Source organism: Cetorhinus maximus, chromosome 3 (assembly GCF_964194155.1).
Source record: "Cetorhinus maximus chromosome 3, sCetMax3.hap1.1, whole genome shotgun sequence".
NCBI classification, from domain to species: domain Eukaryota; kingdom Metazoa; phylum Chordata; class Chondrichthyes; order Lamniformes; family Cetorhinidae; genus Cetorhinus; species Cetorhinus maximus.
This window is the reverse complement of record NC_135881.1, coordinates 47,813,861-47,836,892: the sequence shown is the minus strand read 5'-3', so window position 1 is coordinate 47,836,892 and position 23,032 is coordinate 47,813,861. Positions and strand designations below refer to the sequence as shown.

The 23,032-nt window shown below is 44.9% G+C and overlaps 1 protein-coding gene across 1 annotated transcript in view; it reads left to right on the top strand.

The window, feature by feature from the left end:
- Positions 1-10,748: 10,748 nt before the first annotated feature.
- Positions 10,749-23,032, top strand: part of myo3a (myosin IIIA) — a 599,990-nt gene continuing 587,706 nt past the window's right edge. Inside the window, exon 1 of the mRNA XM_078535585.1 lies at positions 10,749-10,916. Coding sequence (XP_078391711.1) covers positions 10,749-10,916 — 168 coding nt within the window. The remainder of the gene's footprint in view (positions 10,917-23,032) is intronic.

Genomic DNA, 23,032 nt, shown 5'->3' with positions numbered 1-23,032 from the left:
TCCTGGGGCTTTTCGTAATTGTTTAGGAAACAGATTTAGCATCCAGATTATGTAAGTGATTATTTTAATTTCTAAAAGATTTACAAATATATATAATTTACTGTTCTGGAGTAACAGTTTGTTAGTCTAAGTGTATTGTAAATTATATGTTTACATTGGTGTTGAGGTTAATGGTTTATGTGGACAGTAGTAACCACAGGCTTATTATTGGTGTATTTTAGGATAATGCTTTCTTTTAATAAAAGCTATCTTAACAAGCATATAATATTATTTTTTTGGCCACAATTAGAATTAGAGAACCTTTATATTTTGCCTTAATATTTTTCAAATTACATGGCACTCATGTTTTAGCAGTCACTGATTATTGACTGGCTTTGTATTGCTACATTGCAATACCATGTCATCAAGACATGCGTTTCCATAAGATTTTGTAGAATTTACAGCACAGAAACAGGCCATTCAACCCAACTGGCCTGTACCAGTGTTTATACTTCTCATGAGCTTCCTCCCACTCTGGTTACATCCTCCAATTCTGTCCCATATCTCATTCCACCCTTCATCCAATGACGATCTCAGTCAGATGTATCCACCATTCCCTGTCATCACCATCGTCAGCTGTCCCTTGATTTGAGGATAACATCTACTCAGGGTCCCGAGTTTCTGCCATGGGTCTTCATGTGACTGAACAGGCCAATTCATGGCCTGCATATCTTTGGGCACATGGGACAGGGCGTCCCACAAGGTAGTGGGATCTGGAACACAGGATTTGATTCTTTTTTTTATCCTTCTCTGCTGCCGCCCTGTCTCATCATTAAGATGTTTGGACTCAAAGCATGTTGCAGCTTTTTTGGCACCGTTTTGAATGATTGTACCAGGCTCCTCCCAGTCATTAATGTCAATGCTGCTGTGCTTCAAGGAGAGCTTTGGAGTGTCTTTGAAGCGTTTTCTTTCACCTCAATGGAATACTGGCCATTTGAGAGTCTAGAAAAGTGGACCTGGTGGGGGACAAAGTTTTCGACCATTTGGACACAGTAGCCAGTCCATCATACATACATACATACGAACATATGATTTTACAGGAGTTTTGCCTGAATGCTTGTGGAGCTGGCTTCAAAAAGGTCACTAGAATTTATTTGACAGTCCTCCCATTGAATCTAGAGGATGTGGCGGAGGCATTGCTGATAGAATTTCTTTAGCACTCTTATGTGTCACTGATGCACAATCCAGGTTTCATTGCAGTATAAGAAAGTGGTGACAACAGCTGCTCTGTACATTAGGACTTTTGATGACTTGCAGAGGTCTTTGTTGTCAAAACTTGCTGCCATAGTTTGTAGAAGGCTGAGCTGGCGCAGAAGATCTGGTGTTGGATCTCTACATCAATGGTGGTCTTTTGAGAGAGGTGGCTGCCAAAGTATGGGAACATATTGCAGAGTCTCTCCTTCAACATATATGGGAGGTGGAATATTTGGCTGACCAGGTCTGGGTTGACATATGAGGTTTGTTTTGGTGACATTCAAGGACAGGCCATGTCTTTTGTATTGCAGAATTATAGAGATCACAAGTGGCTTGCAAATCTGGTGCAGAATGGGCAGCAACACTGCAGTCATCTGCAAATGGTAGATCATGTAAGTCTATGGTGATCAGTTTAGTTTTGGCACAAAGGTGACCGGTTAAAGAATTTTCCATCTTGACAGTATTTAATATTCACATCAGAGTGCAGTTGATCATTGATAAGGTGAATAGCTACTGTCAGGTCTATTGTAAATAGTTTGGGGGCTATCTCACAGCCTTGCTTTACACCAATCCAGATTTCAAAGGCATCTATTTCCGATCTCCATTCAAGGCAGTTGCAGTCATATCATCATGGAGCTGTTGCAGTGTTGTGAAGAAGGTTCTTGGACATTCAACTCTTTGGAGCACAGTCCACAGAGCCTTTCGATTTACTGAGTCAAATGCTTTGATCAGGTTGATGAATGCAATGAAGAGTTCCTGGTGTTGTTCGACATTTTTCTTGGATTTGTCTGGCATCAAAACTCATGTCAGAGGTTCCTCTGGAAGTTCTAAAGTCACACTGTGTCTTTGGGAGGATTTCCTCAACCACAGGAAGTAGGTGATTGAGGCTCTGCGGATTGTGCTCCAAAGATTTAAACGTTCAAGAAACTTCAAGCTGGTACTGGTGGTGGGAAGAGGTGAGGTGGGGAAAGTTCTTTTTCCTCCCAAATCTGTAGGATGAGTGAATGGAGTTTTGTTGACCCAACCAAGCCCTAACTCCTCCTTAAGTGTATATGTTTCATCCAGTCTATGGCCTCAGCCACCTCTATGTTATGAAAGCCCTCCTAAATTATTTAACTGATCTGATTTTAACTGTGCCTATTATATTTACATCTCTAGACCTTGTTATTTTTCTTTGCTGAATATCTTTTCATTTTTCATGAGAGTCCCAGAAATATGCAATTGATCTGGTGGAAAAATCACTCTAAGCCTGATCTTTTGTTCCTAATGCTAATCTGGCGTAAGTAAATAGTTTGAGAAACCATATATGTTAGTCTGTATGGGTAAACAGCTGACTAATGCTGATCAAATAGGTGGAGTGAACTATTGCACTAAAACAGGGTGGTACACTGATATGTTACCTTATTAATTTAGCTTATTAATTTGTTAAATTATTAATGTTTGTGATTCTAAATTATATTCTGATTATCTACTGTATAAACAATGAATGACATTCCCAGTATCGTGTGTTGTAGCACACAGCCAATGAAGTACTTTTTGAAGTATCGTCACGGTTGTAACAGATGGTTCTCAAACTGGGGTCCATGGGAGGTTCATCGAGACTTTCCAAGGGGGTCCATGGAATATTTTCTCCAGCAAGCAAGAGAATGAGAGAAAAACACAAAGGGGAGAAAGAGAAGGAAGGAATAAAAGACATGTAGTTGCTTCATATAAATTAATGGTAGTGTTGGGCTGCACAAGTATCTGACAAAATGTCCACCCTGAGGTTTTCAAATACTTGACCTCCTTCCTGGTGATGGCACCTTGACTGCCATGGTTTTCAGTGTGAATCTTGCATTTACTTGTGGGAGGGAGGGGAGGCAGAAGGTCAGCTGCTCTTGTGACCCCAGGGTACACTTAATTTGGAATTGTGCAGTGAACAATTGCTATTATAACACTGCCTGGGCTCAGCTTTTTCTGTTTATATTAATATCTTGTTGGTTTGATTCTTGTAGTCATGGAAAAGCTGTCAGTTTGACTTACAGGTCTGAAGAATATTTCAGACAATGTCATGTTCCAGTAAATATTCTGTAAAAGAATTGGAGGTAAAAAACTCATATGTTTATGGGAAGTTAATCTTTTAATTAAAATAGTAACCTGCTTTGATCCTGTTAAACATCTAAACAGGGTGAGAGTGCTATTAAAAATTCTTTGACCAATAGCTTATTTGGATGTGATAGATGAGTATGGGATGTGATCTGTGATCTGAATAGGTACAGTACCGCTGCCATTAACAGGCAATCTTTGATCACTTTAAAAGCTGTTTAGTTGGCTTGCACAGGAGTGTTAGTAGTCACACTTATCCTTTATCACTGGTCTGTTTTGTCTGACTCATTACTGCCTACATCAGTGAAATAGTTCTCAAATTGCTACTCTAAGTAATATACCTGTTTTCTTGAAAGCCTTATTAAAACTCTAATGCACGTAGCACTTTCGTCTTTTGAGTATTCTATAGTATTGTAATTTAGATTGGGTGGCGGGTTGGGGTCTCTGAAAAAGTGTCTGCAACCAGAAAGGTTTGAGGATTACTGATATAGGAAATGCAGCAGCCAATTAGCACACATCAGCATCTCACAGGCAACAATGCAATACTGTGTTTTTAGTGATATTGGTTGAGGGAATAAATGTTGATAAGGACAATGAAGAGAAATCCCCTGCTTTTCTTCAAATAGTATGATGTAATCTTTTATGTCCATCTAAGAATGCTGACAGGGCCTCTGTTTAACATCTCATCAGAAAGGTGCCAACAGTGCAGCTCAGTGACCCTGGTGGAACCAAAACTGAGCGTCAGTGATCTGGTTATTGCTGAGTAAGTGCCATTTGATAGCACTGTCGGTGACATTTTCCATCACTTCATTGATGATCGAGAGTAGACTGATGGGGCAGTAATTGGCCTTATTGGATTTGTCCTGATTTTTATGGACAGGACATACCTGGACAATTTTCCACATTGCTGGGCAATGCCAGTGTTGTAGCTGTACTGGAACAGTTTGTCTAGGGGCCCAGCTAGTTATGGAGCACAAGTCTTCAGTACTATTGCCAGAATGCCGTCAGGGCCCATTGCCTTTGCAGTATCCAGTGTGTGGTGACTAGATTTGTTGTCCCTCCCTCCTGTCAGTCAACCACCATGTGACATGGTTGCAGAAGCTTCAACCAATAAGCTTCTTGCATGGACTATGCTTTGGGCGTGGCTTTCCAATGGTGAGATGACGACAAGCATGTAAGTATCTCTACATGTGTCCTGAATAAAAGTTAAGGTTTTTTGCACCAAACCTGCTCCTCCCTCAAGTTATTACACTGTGACTTCAGCCATTTCTTGATATCACGTGGAGTGAATCGAATTGGCTGAAGACTGGGATCTGTGAAGCTGGGGACCTTAAGAGGAGGCCAAGATGGATCATCCACTTGGCACTTTTGGCTGAAGATTATTGCAAATATTTCAGCCTTGTCTTTTGTAGTGATGTGCTGGGCTCCCCAATCATTGAGGATGGGAATATTTGTGGAGTTTCCTCCTCCAGTTAGTTGTCTAACTGGCCATCACTAGCAAAGCATATAAACAGTGAACTACCACTAGAATACATGCACCATTCTTCTTTTCTTAGCTCTGTATTGCTTTTTTCTTATAGCTTTTCTCCTAGGTCTCTAAAGTTAGAGAATTTTAAAGACTACAGGGGAAACTAAATGCTGTAATGACAGGTTGAGAAAAATTCTCGCAGAAGGCAAATCTGGTTCTACTAATTGGCGAATGCTAAGATGCAAAACAAAGCAAAGAATGGAAAAAAAAGCTGCTGTTTCTCAAATATGAGGGAGACTGCTACAGGGTTGAAGTTGAGTTGTGGACCCTGTAGTAAATTCTATCACTTGGTCATGCATAATTTCATTTTTGATAATTATATGACGAGGAGGTAAATTTCCGTTCACAATACTGCAAACAACAATTCTGCCCTTACACTGCAAATCTCTATATATTGCTTGTGTTATATTTGAAAATCAATAACAAACTATGTTTTCTTTCCGAGCAAATCTGATTTGCCAGTTAAGCAGAGATTCTAGAGTGTGATTATTTAGGGAACCTGCAGAAATGTTAAAGAATTGCCAAGGTTAAAGTAGGTGAAGTGCTCGAATATATTAAAACGAGATAAATGACAATCTATTTAGTACACTAATAACCTATACAGGAAGAGAAGCACCTGAATGTTTGACTGCCAGCCCACTTCATTTAAATAGTGATTTGGGGACATGTTCTTCCTACATAATTTCCCACGATTCTGTCTGCTAGAATGTCAGAACTAAATCATAACTACATGAAACGATGTCCAGGGTTGCTAAGTAGCAGTAGGTTTAGAAAGGCTCATGGAATGGACACAGTTTTGTGAAGATAGGTGTACTTCAGCCATTCTGTTTTTTTTCTCTATGAAAAATATACACAAGACATAAATCAGTGGGCAGTTTGCCTTGTATTCATCTCTGGGAAGAGATCCGAACAACTTTATCTCCATAAAACACTGCTTTATTAAGGTCTATAAAAGACGGTTTCATCTAAATGTCCTGAAAATTATCAACCTAAGGAATATGTTTTAAGAAGGATATTTTGACCTTTTGTGGACTGATATTATCCTTGTTCTTTTCTTAGTTATTTAATGTTATGGGGTGAGACCTGCAACTCAACATCTGAGAGAACACATAGAATAGAACAGCACAAGTAGGAGACCATTCATCCCATCAAGTCTGTGCCAGCTCTTTTTTTGAAGAGCAGTCCTGTCTTGTACCCTATATCCCTGTAGTTTTTCTCCTTCAAGCATTTGTGGAAAATGCAGCACATACATATCCTGTCATTTTAACTCCATTCATTTTGGTTTATGATTATGCAAGAGTGCTATTATCACTGAGAGCCCCTATACTGGATCCTTAATGTATCTTGCTGTCTTTCATTGTTTCTGTGTATTATTCCACCAATAAATAAACCTGATTAAAGTTTCATCTTTGTATCCATGGGCAGAATTTTTCCCTTAGCAGATGGGCTCTGTGAGGGCAGGCAGGGCAGTAAGAAAACTGACCGCCGCCCGTGATCGGCACGGCACCGCAATTTCACACTGGCGGGCCAATTAAGGCCCGCCCAGCATGAAAGGTGGCTGGGGAAGCTCTGAGAAGTGGTGGGTGGAGGTGGGGGCATGATATCCGCTGGGTCCAATGGCGACCCGGCGGCCGATCAAAAGCAGCCCAGGCAGCCCCTTGAAGACTGCCATGGACGGATTCTGAAGTCTCGATGGATTCCAATGCGGTTGGACACAGCAGGTGGGAGAGCAGGTCGGTGGGGCTGTTGGCCCTGCATTTCTTAGATGAGTGTCTCACTTCCCTCCTGGAGGAGGTGGCAGCCAGGAGGGAAACCCTTGTCCCCAGAGATGGGAGGAGGAGGTCCCCACACCTCACCAAAACGGCCTGGGAGGAGGTGGCATCCAGGCTGAGCAGCCACTGCGTGATGAGGTGCGCATGGGTGTAGTGCCGGAAGCGCTTCAATGATCTGGTGCGATCGGGAAGGGTGAGTACCATGTTGTCATGGGTCAGTGTGTAGAACAGTTAAGGGCTGGCCATCCCCCCATGGACCTGAGGGGTGTTAGAGTGTGAGTGGCAACTGTCAATGCCACCAGAGCTGGCCAAGAGGGTGAGCCCTGGCTGTTTGGACTGAGTGCCTTGCGGCTCAAGGGCCACGAATTGGCTGAGCCCTGCCAGGTGTTCTTCAGCTGGGATTGGCCAGGTTGCAATGGCGATGTAGTTACAGAGTGAACTAATCAATGCTCCTCTATCCTTTCAGGCGAAGACATCCCATAACAATATTAAGAGGTCGTAGACTGGTGGGGGACCCCCACACCTCCCAATCCTGATGCACTATGAGCAGGAGGCTTTGGAGCTCGAGAGGCGGCATGCACCTCGGTCAACTGACTGCGGTGAGGGTGGGGTGCCAGACGAAGGTAAGGGTGCAGTGCCCTTACCACTGAGGTGAGAATTTCAGCTATTGCAACCATTGTAATGTTGTCTCTATATTGATGTGAGCCTTGAAACTGGAGCCCCCATTGATAATGGATAGACAAGGGCACCATGATGCAGATATCTGTTGTCTCACCAGGGTGCCAGGCATGCACAGTGACAGTTTCATGACTTTAACTAATGACATGTCCTCCTTCTCCCTTTTAGGCTCACCAGCAGATGCTTGCAATGAGGAGCCTGAAGGCACACCCCTGACCCCGGAGGACCACTGTGCGTGGCACGCACCTGCATTACACCCTCTCTGTCAAGCAGGCATCAGCACAGATACCAGTGCCTCGGTGGGCATAAGATCTCCGTCTAGTATCTCAGTGCACATTGGTGAGGGCACTTCACACTCGCTTGAGGTGCAGGCAGAAGCAGAGAGTGCCCCGGGTGCCGGCAGTCGGAGGACACAATCATGGATCTCTGGAGATGCACTCGGAGCTGCAAGCCCACACACTGGCAATGACCTCAGCTGTTAGTGTCAGTGTGGGAGATGGATTGGCACCCAGTATCCCAGCTAGGTGCCCGTCCATCAATGGTGAACAGGGAAGCCCAAAGCGACCTCACGTTGGTGCACGAGCTGCCTGTCATCTCTCGGGGCTCCTCTCAAAGTGCTCCGGATGACGCCAGCATCTCTTCCGCCCCTCTGCCAGTGACTGTGGCATCTGATGAGGCTGCAGCGACTGGGGAGATGCCAGCCATTGCACTGGCTGCACCCTCCCAGGTGGGATCTTCACAGGCTCCACAGGCCAGAGGACGACTGCCAAGGCCAACAAGACAACAGAGTGAGCAGGCTGTCTCCAAAGCCGACGCCAGCGGCATGGAGGGCGCCTGGACGTAGCACCCACAAAAGTAAACGTAAAGCACCTTAAGCACAAGACGGACTTATCACGGGTGATACTTTGTTCCCCCATTTTGCTTTAATTTTTTTAATGGTATGAGTAAGGACACCGGTTTAGGTTCATTTCAGCTATGTTTCACATGCACAATTAAATGAGATTTTATTTTGTGCTTTGGCCTCTGTATGCTTCATTTGTTCTATAGGTGCAGGGTAAGCCTTTATGTAATGATGGACGTGTGTCTCCTGAAACTTTATTACACAGGCACAGAGTGTATCGGTGGCCAAGGAAATGGTTTTCTCTGGGATCAAGCATGGAACCTGCAGCCCTGGCATGTGGTGGGGGTTCTTATTTGGTAGGCTAGCTGAAGGAGCATTGGATCAAAGTGTCCCGGGTGTCCCTGCCTCCCTGGAGGTCAGTGTCCATGCCCTCAGCGTCCTCCTCACCGTGCTCGACCTCGGACTCACTACTGGACGCATCATCTGTGGCCTGCGCAGCTGTGTCAACATCCTCTTCCTCCACGCGGTCCCCCCTTGCCAGGGCCAGATTGTGCAGAGCGTAGCATGCAACCACTATCAGTGACACGCTCTCTGGGGGGTATTGCAGTGTGCCCCCGGAACAGTCTAGGCATTGGAAACACATCTTGAGAAGACCTATGGTTCTCTCTACCACCGCCCTTGCGGAGGCATGGCTCCTGTTGTACTGCTGCTCAGCCTGTGTTCTTGGGTGGCGGAGAGGCGTCATGAGCCACCTTTTCAGGAGATAGCCCTTTCCACCCAGCAGCCATCCATCCAGTCGGGCTGGAGTACTGAAGAGCCTTGGCACCTGGGAGTGTCTGAGGATGTAAGCGTCATGGGAGCTGCCAGGGTACCTTGCACAGACTTGCAGAATCTGCATTTTGTGATCGCACACAATCTTCACGTTCATGGAGTGGAATCCTTTCCTGTTGACAAAGGCACCCAGCTCACCCACTGGCACCTTGATGGCCACATGTGTGCAGTCGATGGCACCCTGGACGAGGGGGAACCCCACAAACACTGCAAAGCCTCTGGCTCGCTCAGCCTGGCTGGCCTCATATGTATGGTAATGAATGAAAGTCAATGCATGCCTGAACAGAGCTTCTGTCACCAGTTTGATGCAACTATGGACAACTGATTGGGAGACTCCACACAGATCCCTCACCAAGCCCTGGAAAGAGCCGGAGGCATAGAAGTTGAGAGCCACTGTGATCTTCAGAGCCACTGGCATTGGGTGTCCACCCACACAGTCAGAGCTGATCTCAGGCCCTATCCCCTGACAAATGGAGGTCACTGTCTCCTTCAGCACTGCATCTCAGACATATTGAGGTAGCTGCATCGCTGCCTGTAAACGCTGGCAGCGGGATAGTGCCATCTTCTGTGGCCCCTATTGCCTTGGACTGCCAGCTGTCCCTGCCTCCCTGTGCCTGCACCTCTCCTCCCACAGGTGGCTCCCCTGGAAGCTGCATTCAGCCACCTGGCCTCCTCTCCCTTCTGCCCTTCTCTTCCTCCTCAGAGGAGATGCCACCAACAGAGACCACAATCCCCATTACCAGGGTTATGGAAGGCTGTCTGATACCTGGAAGGGTGCACATGGTCTGAAAATTCCAGGAAGACACCAATGAGTCCTGAAATGAAGCCTGGAAATGCTCAGAATGTAGTTCTAAAGTGAGATGAAGTTGTCCAGTTCACAAAATCAAACAGCACCACACAATCTCCAAAACTCCTCACAACTCATATTAACAATGCTGCTGACTCTCCTTATCCCGCCCGTGTATGAGCTTTTGCAAATTGCGGCCTGCCCACCTGCCCGTTTTGCCCGTGCGATGACTGAAAATTCGCACGGGCTACGTAAATGCGGAGGCAATTGGTGTGTCAAGGGCCTTAACTGGCCTCTTAATTAATGGCGGGCATGATTCCATCTCCCTTGTGCACCCACCTAGTGAAATATCACGAGAGTGCGCGTTGATGTTGGCACGCTTGGCCACCGTCAATACGCGTCATTTTACGTTCGAGCAGGTCGGGCGCACGTCTGCCTGCCAAGAGAAAAATTCTGCCTCATTTGTCTGATGGAATGGTAATTTCCACCTTTAAAAGTACACGTCGGAAGTATGTCATTGTGTATAAAATGCTTTGAGATGTCAGCAAGTTGTGAGTAGCACTATATAAATGCAAGCCTTTCTTTCCTATCTACCTTTCAAAGGATATTGAAGAATATGATGGGCATCCTATGTGATTTATGGTGCCTAAATACCACAACCAGGGTTTCTTTGTAATTCCATTTCTTGCTGTCCCATTCTCGACATAGATGAGGCCACAGGTATCTTACCATAGGAGTCTTTGATGGCTTATGGGCCTTTTGCCATGAGCAGACAACAGTTTGGAGAAAGCCTGGCCTGTAACAAACACTTCTGTAAATATTTTACACAATATGACTGGAAGTGGATAGAATGCTCATTTTGAATTTGTATCTAAGATTGTTGTGTTTGGGTAAAAGCAAGATTTTACTTGTTGGCTCTGAATGTTAGCAAGTGCGTAATGTATTTTATTTATTGTTTCTTTTCCATTGTTTATCAGGGGATCACTTTTAGGGATGTTCCCGTTAACTGGAAAAACGATCATCTTTGACAGTTTCCCCGATCCCTCAGATACGTGGGAGATTATTGAAACCATTGGTAAAGGGACCTATGGCAAAGTCTTCAAAGTATTAAACAAAAAAAATGACAGCAAGGCTGCAGTTAAGATTCTGGACCCAATCCATGTAAGTAAATGTGCTGATGTTTGCAATGTGCTGTTTTCTTTATGTTTTACCCAAGCCTTTCCCAATGTATTTGGGCAAAGCATTATTCATCTTACTTTGAGTTCATGTGTAATGACTGATCAAACACACGTAAAGTAGCTATAACAAGAAAGGAAGAGCCTGATTGTCTCTTGGATTTACAGCCCGTGCTGTGTCTGGCTCTTAACAAAAGAACAAAACCTTCCGGTCAACCTGTTCACGGCTAGATATCATATTATTACAATTCATTTCACTTTTCTACAGTCTGTCTTGATTGATGCCATTTTAGCATTTATTTTCATTTGTTTCAGATATTCTGAAACATAATGATTTGACATTGATTTATAGACAACACTGCCAGAAATGAGACAATAAAAGAAGGCTCAATGCAAAGACAATTCACTTTGGGATTGAAAAATGCTTCTATTTTATTGAGAAGCCTATATGAAGGACCAATACACAGCACTGCCAGTGATGAAAACAAGTAAAGGACATGAGATAAGTTAGGAACACTTCTGTTAGCTTGTATTTAAAAGCATCAGCAGGATGTTGCTTGGGATGAAACATTTAAGTTATGAAGAGAGGTTGGATAGACTTGGGTTGTTTTCGTTGTAGCAGAGAAGACTGAGGGGCGACCTGATCGAGGTGTACAAGATTATGAGGGGCATGGTCAGGGTGGATAGTGAGCAGCTGTTCCCCTTAGTTGAAGGGTCAGTCACGAGGGGACACAAGTTGAAGGTGAGAGGCAGGAGGTTTAGGGGGGATGTGAGGAAAAACTTTTTTACCCAGAGGATGGTGATGGTCTGGAATGCACTGCCTGGGAGGGTGTTGGAGGCGGGTTGCCTCACACCTTTAAAAAGTACCCGGATGAGCGCTTGGCACATCATAACATTCAAGGCTATGCGCCAAGTGCTGGTAAATGGGATTAGGTAGGTAGGTCAGGTGTTTCTCACGTGTCAGCGCAGACCCGATAAGCCGAATGGCCTCTTCTGCACTGTGTGATTCTGTGATTCTGCGATCTAGATTGTAGGAAGAAGGGAATACTGAGGGAGGTGAATACTAAATACTACAGTCCCATGGGAAAGAATGAATTGGAGTAGGACATGATGCAACAAGGATTGTTTATAACACATGTAGGATGAAGGAAGGAGGGTGGCATATGGGACCAAGTACAAATTTGAGCATTGGGGTAGATGTTATAGAAACATAGGCCTGAATTTTTCAGTCAGCGAGAGGGCTCGGCGGGAGCGGGTGGGGGCGGACACAAAGCCAACCGTTGCCTGCGATCAGCTCCGTGCCGCCATTTTACATGGACAGGCCAATTAAGGCCCGCCCAGTATAAGATGCGAGCCTTAGCACTCAGCGCTACCTGTGCGGGTGTGGGGAGGAGGGAGAGTCGGGGCCAGCGCTCTTTCGCACATGGAGCTGCCCCAGGGAGATTGAAGTGCTTTTGAAATAAATAACTAAATGGTTTGAAAATTTAATTAAACGTGCCCCCTCATGTGACTGTGTCAGATGAGATGGGACATGTTTTTACATTTCAGAAATAGTTTGGCCTTTTTGCCTGCTCGCCAACCTTAAGGTTGGACGGGCAGTGTAAACAACTACCTTAATTAATTCGTTAATGGCCTTAATAGGCCTATCAATTATCGGCAAGTGCGCACCCGACTTCGGCGCATGCCCGCCAAAGGAAACACCGCGAGACAGCGAGACAAAGGACACACACCTGACGTCGTCACACGTCATTTTATGCACCGGCATGTTGGGCCCGCCCCTGCACACCGACTGAAAAATTAAGGCCCTGCGCCCGACCCAATCAGGTGTAAAATAGCGCTCGATGATGGCAGGCAAGCATCCTGACATCATCATGCACTTGCGCAATATTTCAGTCGGCAGCATGTCCACCGACCAATTAAGGCCATTAATCCATTAACTAAAAGATATTTTTCACTGTCCGTCCAACCTTACAGTTGGCGGGCGGATGGATCAGCCAGGCGGTTTTTAGATTTTTTAGGAAACCTCATCCACCGGTGGGATGAGGTTTCCACAATTAAATAAAAAGTAAACATTAATTTTTGGGCAGAATTTTTATTCTGTTTATGTTACTTTGAGTGAGTCCAATGTTGGGATATTCTTTTCAGGTTTTAAAAATCTTTCTTTCTGAATTTAAAATTGTTCGGCTCCTTGAGGCAGCTCCCTGCCTTCAGGAGGCTTTCAGTGTGCACTCCCCCGCGCATTTGCAGACTTTTGTGCTCGCACCTCCACCTTGGCAGGGCTGAGCTTCTCAGCATGCCTTTCACGCTGGCTGGCCATTAATTAGCCAGCCAGCATTAAATCACAGTCAGGGGCCGATTACGCGCAGCGGCCCGTTTCCCGGCTGCTCCCGGGCCCGACCACCGCGCCCGCTCGACGACCCGAAGATCCTGCCCATTGAAGCATAGAAAAATAGAAGTAGGAGTAGGTCATTTGGCCCTTCGAGCCTGCGCCACCATTCAATATGATCATGGCTGATCCTCTATCTCAACGCCATACTCCCGCTCTCTCCCCACACTCCTTGATGCCTTCGGAGTCTAGAAATCTATCTATTTCCTTATTAAATATATTCAGTGACTTGGCCTCCACAGCCTTCTGTGGTAGAGAATTCCACAGGTTCACCACCCTCTGAGTGAAGAAATTTCTCCTCATTTCAGTCCTAAATGGCCTACCCCATATCCTGAGATTGTGACCCCTTGTTCTAGACCCCTTCCAGCCAGGGAAAACATCATCCCTGCACCCAGTCTGTCCAGCCCTGTCAGAATTTCATACATTTCAATGATATCCTCTCTCATTCTTCTGAACTCCAGTGAATACAGGCCTGGTTAGGCTAATCACTCCTCATACGACAATCCTGCCATCCCAGGAATCAGTTTGGTGAACCTTCGCTGCACTCCCTCTATGGCAAGTATACCCTTTCTTAGGAAAGGAGACCAAAACTACGCACAATACTCCAGGTGTAGTCTCACCAAGGCCCATACGGCTGCAGTAAGACATCCTTGCTCCTGTACTCAAGTCCTCTCGCAATGAAGGCCGGCATACCATTTGCCTTCTTAACTGCTTGCTGCACCTGCATGCTTGCTTTCAGTGATTGGCGACAAGGACACCCAGGTCAACATTTCCCAATCTATCACCATTTAAATAATACTCTGCTATTCTTTTTTTTCCCACGGAAGTGGATAACTTCACACTTATCCATGTTATACTGCATCTGCCATGTATTTGCCTACTCACTCAACCTGTCTAAATCGCCTTGAAGCCTCAACACCCTCCTCATTGCCCACTTTCCCACCAAGTTTCATGTCATCAGCAAACGTGGAAATAATACATTTGGTTCCCTCATCCAAATCATTGATATATATTGTGAATAGCTGGGGCCCAAGCACTGATCCCTGTGGTAGCCCACTAGTCACTGCCTGCCACTCCGAAAAGGACCCATTTATTCCTACTCTGTTTCCTGTCTGGTAACCAATTCTCAATCCATGGCAATATACTACCCCCAATCCGGTGTACTTTAATTTTGCATACTAACCTCTTATGTGGGATTTTATCAAAAGCTTTCTGAAAATCCAAGTACACCACATCCACTGGTTCTCCCTTATCTATTCTGCTAATTAGATCCTCATAAAACACCAGTAGGTTTGTCAAGCATGATTTACCTGTCCTAAATCCATGTCAACTTTGTCTAACTTGGCTGATCTTTTCTAAGTATTCTGTTATCACATCCTTTATAGCATTTTCCCTACTACTAATGTTAGGCTAACTGGTCTATAATTCTCTGTTTTCTCCCTCCCTCCCTTTTTAAATAGTGGGGTTATATTTGCCACTCTCCAATCTGCCAGGACTGTTCCAGAACCTACAGAATTTTGGAAGGTGACAACCAACGCATCCACTATTTTCATTGCCACCTCCTTTAGTACCCTACGATGTAGATTATCAGGCCCTGGGGATTTATCAGCTTTCAGTCCCATTAATTTCTCCAGCACTTTTAGTAATGCTAATTTCCTTCAATTCCTCCTTCTCACTCGACCCTCAATTCCCTAGTGTTTCTGGGAATTATTTGTGTCTTCCTTCATGAAGATAGAATTAAAGTAGTTGTTTAACAGCGGTGCCACATCCTTGTTCTCTGATATAAATTCTCCTGTTTTGGACTGCAAAGGACCTACATTTGTCTTCACTAACCTTTTTCTTCTTACATGCTTATAGGAGCTTTTTGAGTCCTCTTTTATGTTCCTTGCAAGTTTACTCTCGTACTCTCTTTTTCCCCTCTTAATCAATCTCTTGGTCCTCCTTTGCTGAATTCTAAGTTGCTCCCAATCCTCAGGCTTGCAAGCTTTTCTAGCAACTTTATATGATTCCTAATCTAATACTATCCTTAATTTCTTTTGTAGCCATGGTTGAACCACTTTTCCTGTTGTGTTTTTGCGCCAGTAAGGAACATATAACTGTTGCAATGCATACATTTGTTCCTTAAATATTAGCCATTACCTATCCACCATCATGCCTTTAATGAAGTTCCCCAATCTATCTTAGCCAACTCACGCCTCATACCTTCATAGTTTCCTTTGTTTAGACTTGAGATCCTAGTTTCGGATTGGATTACTTCACTTTCCATCCTAATAAAGAATTCTATCATGTTATGGTCACTGTTCCTTAAAGGACCCCGCACAACAAGATTATTAATTAACCCCTTCTCATTGCACAAAACTAAATCTAAAATAGCCTGTTCCCTAGTTGGTTCCTGGATGTGCTGGTCTAAAAAACCATCTCATACACACGCCAGGAATTCATCTGCTTTAGTATTATTCCTAATTTGGCTTGCCCAGTCTATATGTAGTTTAAAGTCACCCATGATTACTGTAGCACCCTTGTTACATGCATCTCTAATTCCCTGTTTAACACTGTCCCCTACCTTACCACTACTGTTTGGAGGACTATAGTCAACTCCCACTAATGTTTTCGGCCCCTTGTTGCTTCTTAGCTCCACCCAGACTGATTCTACATCTAGGTTTTCTGAGCCAATATCCTCTCTCACTATTGCACTGATCTCATCCTTAATTAACAAGGCCATGCCACCTCCTTTTCCTTTTTACCTATCCTTCCTAAATATCGAATACCCTTGGATATTCAGTTCCAATGATGAAATGATTGTCTTTCATTTCTGTCTTTGTTTCCCTCCCTTATGTGGTGAATGGTGCACTTCAGTATATTTTGCAACATTCATGTGTTAGCAAACCCAAAAACTTACCTTAGGTTTAGATTGACAGGCAGAGGCTAGAAGCTCCAGTTCCTAGCGGCCGTGGGCCTTCTGCAGATGCTCCAGCTGGGAGGTGGCCACACATGCGCAGTTTGTGTCGTTTACTGTCTTTAGCTTGGGAACTCAGGTCTTCCGCGGAAAATGGCCACACATGTGCAGTTGGTGTCTTTTACCGTCTTTAGCTCGGGAACTCGGTTCTTCTGTGCAAGTGCCGGCGAAGTGACCACACATGCACAGTTTGTCCACTTTCAGTCTTTAAGCTAAGAACTGGCCCTGCGCACATGCACAGAAGGCAAAGAAGTGTAATACTGTGAAACTACGGTGATCTGAACTGAAGTGCCATTCGACAGAAGGTGTCCCAGGTGCAGGACGTAGGGAGGGGGACAGGGACAAGGTTCCAAACCAAGAATAAGGTGCCAAACTATGGGGTGGGACAGAAGGAGGTCCCAGAAGAAAGCCCCAGGCAGGGACAAAGACAGGTATCAGAGATGGATCCCACTGAGTCAAGATAAATGACAGAGGCAGAGAAAAAAAGCTCCAAATTAAAGAAAGAGCTGTGGGGAGCAGACTTGAAGGAAAGTGGGCTCAAGAGAAGCCCAGAAGAACTGAGGGCATCTGAAGGCTGGTGACTCGGTGCCACGGGCCCACGTCAGCTAGAAATATGCTATGCAGAGCACATCTTGACAAGTGTGAAGTGCAGAATTTGGGACTTACCATCAGGGCCTTGCTCATATCTCGGACATCCAAGGAGCAGGAGATGTTGGAGCCTGCCAGCAACAGAACTCTGGAGGAATGCGCATCACATGCTGGGTGGATTCTCATGGACATGGTTCCGCCATGAAGCAGCTCATGGAAAGTGGAAGGTCACTGTTGAGGGTCTGTTTCAGGACTTCAGCGTCTTGACCATGGTCTGCTGTGGATGATCATTGAGTAGGTGGAGAGGAAGGTATATGTTTGACTGAGAGAGGAAGGTCTTCCGGAGGTGGGTGAGGCAGGAAGGTCTAGGTTTGACAGGTAGAGGAAGGTGTACTGGGGGTGTGAGGTTGGAAGGGGGGGAACAAAGGTGTTGATGGGATGAGGTTGGGAATGGCGGTGTCATGGGGGGTGAGGTTGGGAGGTAGGAAATGAAGGTGTCACGGGGGTGAGGTTGGGAGGGCAGGAACAAAGGTGTCAGGGAGGTGAGGTTGGTGGGGGGGCAAGGGAGTACGAGGGAGGAGGATGTAACGGGAGAATACAGCAACTAGAGAGGTAAGTGTAAGGGGGAGGAATGTGTAAGGGAAGGAGTTCAGAGGTGGGGAAGGATTTCGGATGGAGGAAGGAGTTCGGGGGGTTGGGGGGGTGGGGAAGGTGTCTGGGGGAGGAAGGAGTCAGGAGTCAGGAGTCCAGAAGGGGGAAAGAGTCCAGGGGGAGGAAGGAGTCCAGGGGGAGGAAGGAGTAATGAGGAGGGGATGTCCTGATGAATGTGCAGAGGAGGGATCTATGAAGTTGATGATTTCCTCTTGGAAAGTGAAATGATGGTGGGCATGGTAGGAGGGAATGGTGAGAATGAGAGAGGGCAGAGTGAGCTGGTAGGATGGGAGGGTGATGGTGCAACTGTATCATAAGAAGCGATGGCGAGGGTAGTCGGAGGATGAGGTTGAGGTGAAGGGATCACAGGCAAAGGGGACTTGGAGGGAGAGAACAGCTTCTGAGATTCCTGATTGGATGACCCAGGGATGTCCAGCTACCGCTCTTCCTCCCTTCGGGTACCCAAGAGCCCCTGCCTGACACATTGAAGGGAAATGCCCCTGGAGGGATGCCGAGGTGCCCTGTTTCCCTTTTGCGTTGCCACGACAGGAAGTCACCCATGATTACTGTGATGGTGTACAGGTCTACGCGCATTTCTGCATTCTCCTGGACTAGGGACTCCATGGCATCTGCTATCCTTCCCATGGAGACCTCCAAACACGCACATGTGGGCACCGCTTCATTAGAGAGCAGGCGGACGCACTCCTCTGAGCCGTGTGCCACTCTGTTGAGCGCTTCCAACAGCTCTGCATAATATTCCCCCACCTTCAGCTGACTCTGCACGATGGGTTGGAAGGCCGAATCCAGAGGCGACCTTGCGGTGACCACCAGATTGTGAACCTGAGCCTCCTCTACATTGAAGTCCTACCAAGGTGTGTGTCCTCCCTGCACCGGTGGAGGGTGTGGGTAAGCTCTGTGACGGACCTTCCAGGCTGCTTATTCCCAGCTCTTCAATGGAGGATGTGTCCTCTTGACTGGAAGTGAGGACCTAGATGGACCTGAGGGACTGGCTGGTTGAGGGTGTCGGTGGCTTGGCAGAGCTCCCTCGTTGAAAGAAGAGTGATGATGTGGTGCAGGATCCTCATGTGGGTGTTTGCCGCCGACCTCACCGTCGCCACAGGCACAGTCCACGTCCTCACCAGTCAGTACAATGGCACACTCCTCAAAGTCAGCGAGTGGCCTTATTTGGGCCACTCCACCGCCCGGCCTGGGACCTCTCACTGCTGTTGTGAGCCAGCTTCCCCTGCATGAAAACAAATGGAGAGAGTGTGAGCAGGATGCATGGCACACTGTTTGTGTGATGAGTGGAACCATGGACGGTATGAGAACATAAGAAATAGGAGCGGGAGTAGGCCATTCAGCCCTTCAAGCCTGCCCCACCATTCAATAAGATCATGGCTGATTTTCCCCAGGCCTCAACCCCTCTTTAATGCCAGCTCTTCATAGCCTTCAACTCCCCAGTATTTCAAAAATCTATCTGCCACCTCTTTAAATACTTTCAGTGATCTAGCCTCCACAACTCTCTGGGGTAGAGAATTCCAGACATTTACTACCCTCTGAGAGAAGAAATTCCTTTGCATCTCAGTTTTAAATGAGGGTAGCCTTATTCTGTAACAATGTCCTCTAGTTTGAGATTCCCCCACTGGTGGAAACATCTTCTTAACATCTACCCTTTCAAGCCCCTTCAGAATCTTGTACATTTCAATAAGATCACCCCTCATTCTCCTAAACTTTAATGAATAAAGGTCTAACTGTTTAGCCAGTCTGGATAAGTCAACCCCTTCATCCCAGGAATCAGCTTAGTGAATCTCTTTTGAACTGCATCCAATGCCAATATATCCTTTCTTAAATACGGGGACCAAGACAGTACTCCAGGTGCAGCCTCACCAACACCCTGTACAGTTGTAACAAGACTTCCCTATTTTTAAACTCCAACCCCCCTAGCAATTCAGGCCAAAATTCCATTTGCCTTCTTAATTACTGGCCGCACCTGCATGCCAGGTGAGGATGCAAGCTTGAGAGGATATGAGCCTGATGGAGATGTGAGGGTGTATGAGAGGCAGTGATGTTGTCGCTTGAGGTGTGAGATCCCTATGGATGTGTGATGGGTTTGTGAGCGTGTGAGTTGAGAGTGTTGAGAAGAGTGACTTATCCTGGCGGAACTCTCATTCTCTCATTCTCTTTTGGCACTGCATGGATGTCCTCTTTTGCAGGGCATTGGCGCTGACTACTGCTGCCACCACCTCCCATGCTGGATTTGTCATCTTGCTTGCTGGCCTTTGCCCAGAGCGGGGGTAGAGGACATAACAGCGGGCCTCCAAGTCATCCTAAGGCATTCCAGGGATGTGTCACTGAATCAGGAAGCTGCAGTCTACCTGCCTTTTCAGGGTCATGTCTTCTGTGCAGCAGTCTTGGGCTTGAAGCACTGAGAGGCAGTTGCACTTTGAATATGGCACCAGGCATGAGGAAGCAGTGAGGTGACAGTGTGGCGGGCGAATTAGAGGCCACCCACCAGTGAAACGGCATGTTTCCTAGGAATGCATGGTTAATGAGACGGGATTGGGTCGATACGGCGTGAAAAGCTGCCATTGTGGCCAGCGGATAAAACATTCTTTTTCCCATCTGCTATCACACTTTGTACAAATCTGGGATGATTCCGCCCAGAGTTTCAGTGAAACCAGTTCACTCACGGTGTGACAAGCGCCTGGGTAGGTTGAGAAATCCATAGAATCTTCTTTGGTTGCATTTGTCATTTACTTTGGAGTGTGGTATGTCTGACCACAGTTCTCCTGTTAATTCACATGTACCACATACTTTCCATGAATATTAAAGTAGAAGATAGTTACTGTAAATTGTTAATCTCTCTGAATTTGTATGTGTCTGTAAAAATATAGCTGGAGTGAAGGAAGAGTGAATATTTGAATCATATTCTTATGTTCATATTGAGATCTTTCCAACCTTTTTCTCTGGTGTAGTCTCATTCATTTTTCTTGTTTAGTAAATGTTTTATTCTTTGTGTTAAAAGTTCATCAGCAGACTCCAGTGAACTTGTTCAGTAACTTACATCCACAGTTTCTAAAAAAAAAGTTAGGATTTATCAAGTCATGTTTCACTCTGGGATCTGACTTGTCCAGTAATAAATAAGCTGGGCTCATGACATAGTAGGGAGCTTGCCCAGGATCAAAAACGCTTGCATTTAAATGTGATCTGTGAACCCTTAATGAAACGAGTACTTGGAGGTATTGGGCGTAGGGACAGAGTTTGCTGTGAAGTATATTACAATGGTTGGACCTCAAAAATGGCTTGACTGTTGCTAAGACTGTTCTGAGAGTAAAAAATGTAACGGTGGATTATTTGAAATCCTTGAATAAGGCTACACTAAGAGAGTTAGCTGATAAATTGAGGATAGAAATAAAAGCAGGATTTCGTAAGGATGATATGATTAAAATAATTACTCAGCATTTATAATTAAAAGGAGAGAAACGTGAAATTGGTGTATCACAGGTAGAGTTAGCCAAAGTTCAGTTGCAAATGAGGCAGCTTCAGATAGAAAAGAAGATGGAAAAACCTTGAATTAACAGAAGAAAAAGAAATGGGAATGAGAAAGCTTGATTTTGAACTCCAGAGAGAGAAGTTAGCGAAGGATGAAAGAGATAAGGAAAGAGGTAGAGAGCTTCAAAGAAAGAAAGAACTCAGACAGCATGAACTGGCTAAAGAAAAGCTTAGTTCAAGAAAAAAAGGAAAGATAGTGGTTCAGAGGATGAGTTTGATTCCACTAAGGATTTTGATTTGTCTAAAAATATTTATTTAGTTCCTAAGTTTACAGAGGAAGGAGTTGAAAGATATCTCATCTCATTTGAAAAGATAGCTGTGAAGTTTAAGTGGCCAAAAGATGCATGGATCTTAATTACAAAGTGTCCTGACAGGTACAGCTATGAATGTGTACATTAGTCTGTCAGAAGAGCAGCCTGCAGACTATGAAGCAGTTAAAATGCTTATGAGCTTGTTCCTGAGGCATAACAATTAAAGTTGAGGACCATAATGAAAAGGCCTAATCAGACATTTATAGAATTTGCAAGGGAAAAAGATCTACTGTGGGATCAGTGGTTTTGATCACTGAAATTAGAAAAAAAAATTGAGAACGTGAGGGAAATTATGATTGTGGAAGAATTCATAAATAACATTGATGTAACCATTAAGACCTATTTAGATGATTGCCAGGTATCGAAGATCCGAGAAGCAGCAGTTTTAGCTTATACCTATGGTATCTCACGTAGTCAGTTACATGTGGGGAAACTGTCTTATGGGAATCAATGGGGAAATTAGAGGAACAGAAAAGAGTCTAGCATTATGGAGAAGGCAGAAGATGTTCCAGTCTAGAAAAATTATGGCGTGGAGAATAAAAGGGGTGAAAATAAACTGGTATGCTTTTATTGTCATAAGACAGGGCATCTCAAAGCACATTGTTGGAAACTGAACAGTAAACTGGTGGTAGTAGCAGGAATGCTTAAGGAATCCTCAGGAAAGGCTGACCAGAAAAGGAAGTGGGTTTTAAAACTGTGGCAGTGGTACACGTAAAACGTGTTCCCCCAGAGCCTACTGGAAAGGGGATATGGCCCAGGATAGTCAGGAGAATTCTTCCTCGACTTTTGCTAAAGGGAGTCAGGCTACTGGAGGTTCTGGATGCATGATCTCAAAGAGAGAAGGGTTTCCTTACTCATCCAACAAAATAAGTAAACAAATTAAAACTTTTTAGATATACAGAGGAAGATCAGTCATTAATAGTGGCTGATGATGCAATTTGTGTTCCAGGTAGTTTGATGAAGGAAGAAAATAAGATATATTCATGTCAATTTACAAAATGATTAGTAGATGGAATTGTTACAGGGGGAATCATTCCCAGGCCATCTATTGAAGGGGTAGATTTTATTCTGGGTAATGATTTGGCTAGCAGAGACAGTGCCATGGTGATGACTGTATTTCAGCAGGTGTTTGATAATGTTAATCTTACCAAACTCCAAAAAATTACTGTAGCCAAACATAAGAAGCTGATGGCAATAACAAGCAATTGAAGGAAAACCTGATCAGTGTGGAGGACCAACTTTCACGCCTGAAAGATGAATTTGCTAATGAAAAATTAGAATTGATTAGAACAATTGAGCATCAGTCACAGGAAGTAGAACACTTGACTGAGGATTTGAAAAGTCTAAATGATAAAGCAGTAAAATTAAATTCAACAAAGATAGACCTTCAGTTAAAACTTGACGAACTTCAAGCATCAGGGGTCTCTATGAAGTATTGTGAAAAATGCCTTGAACAGGAAAATTAATTGCTGGTGAATCAGAACAGTTGGTTTAATGCAGAATTAAAAACCAAAACTGATGAACTCTAAGAACTTTGTCATGAAAAGAGCAATGTGATTCTTGAACTCCGATTTTTTTTATCATTCATTTACAGGATGTGGGTGTCGCTGGCTAGACCAGCATTTATTGCCTGTCCCTAATTGCCCTTGAGAAGGTGG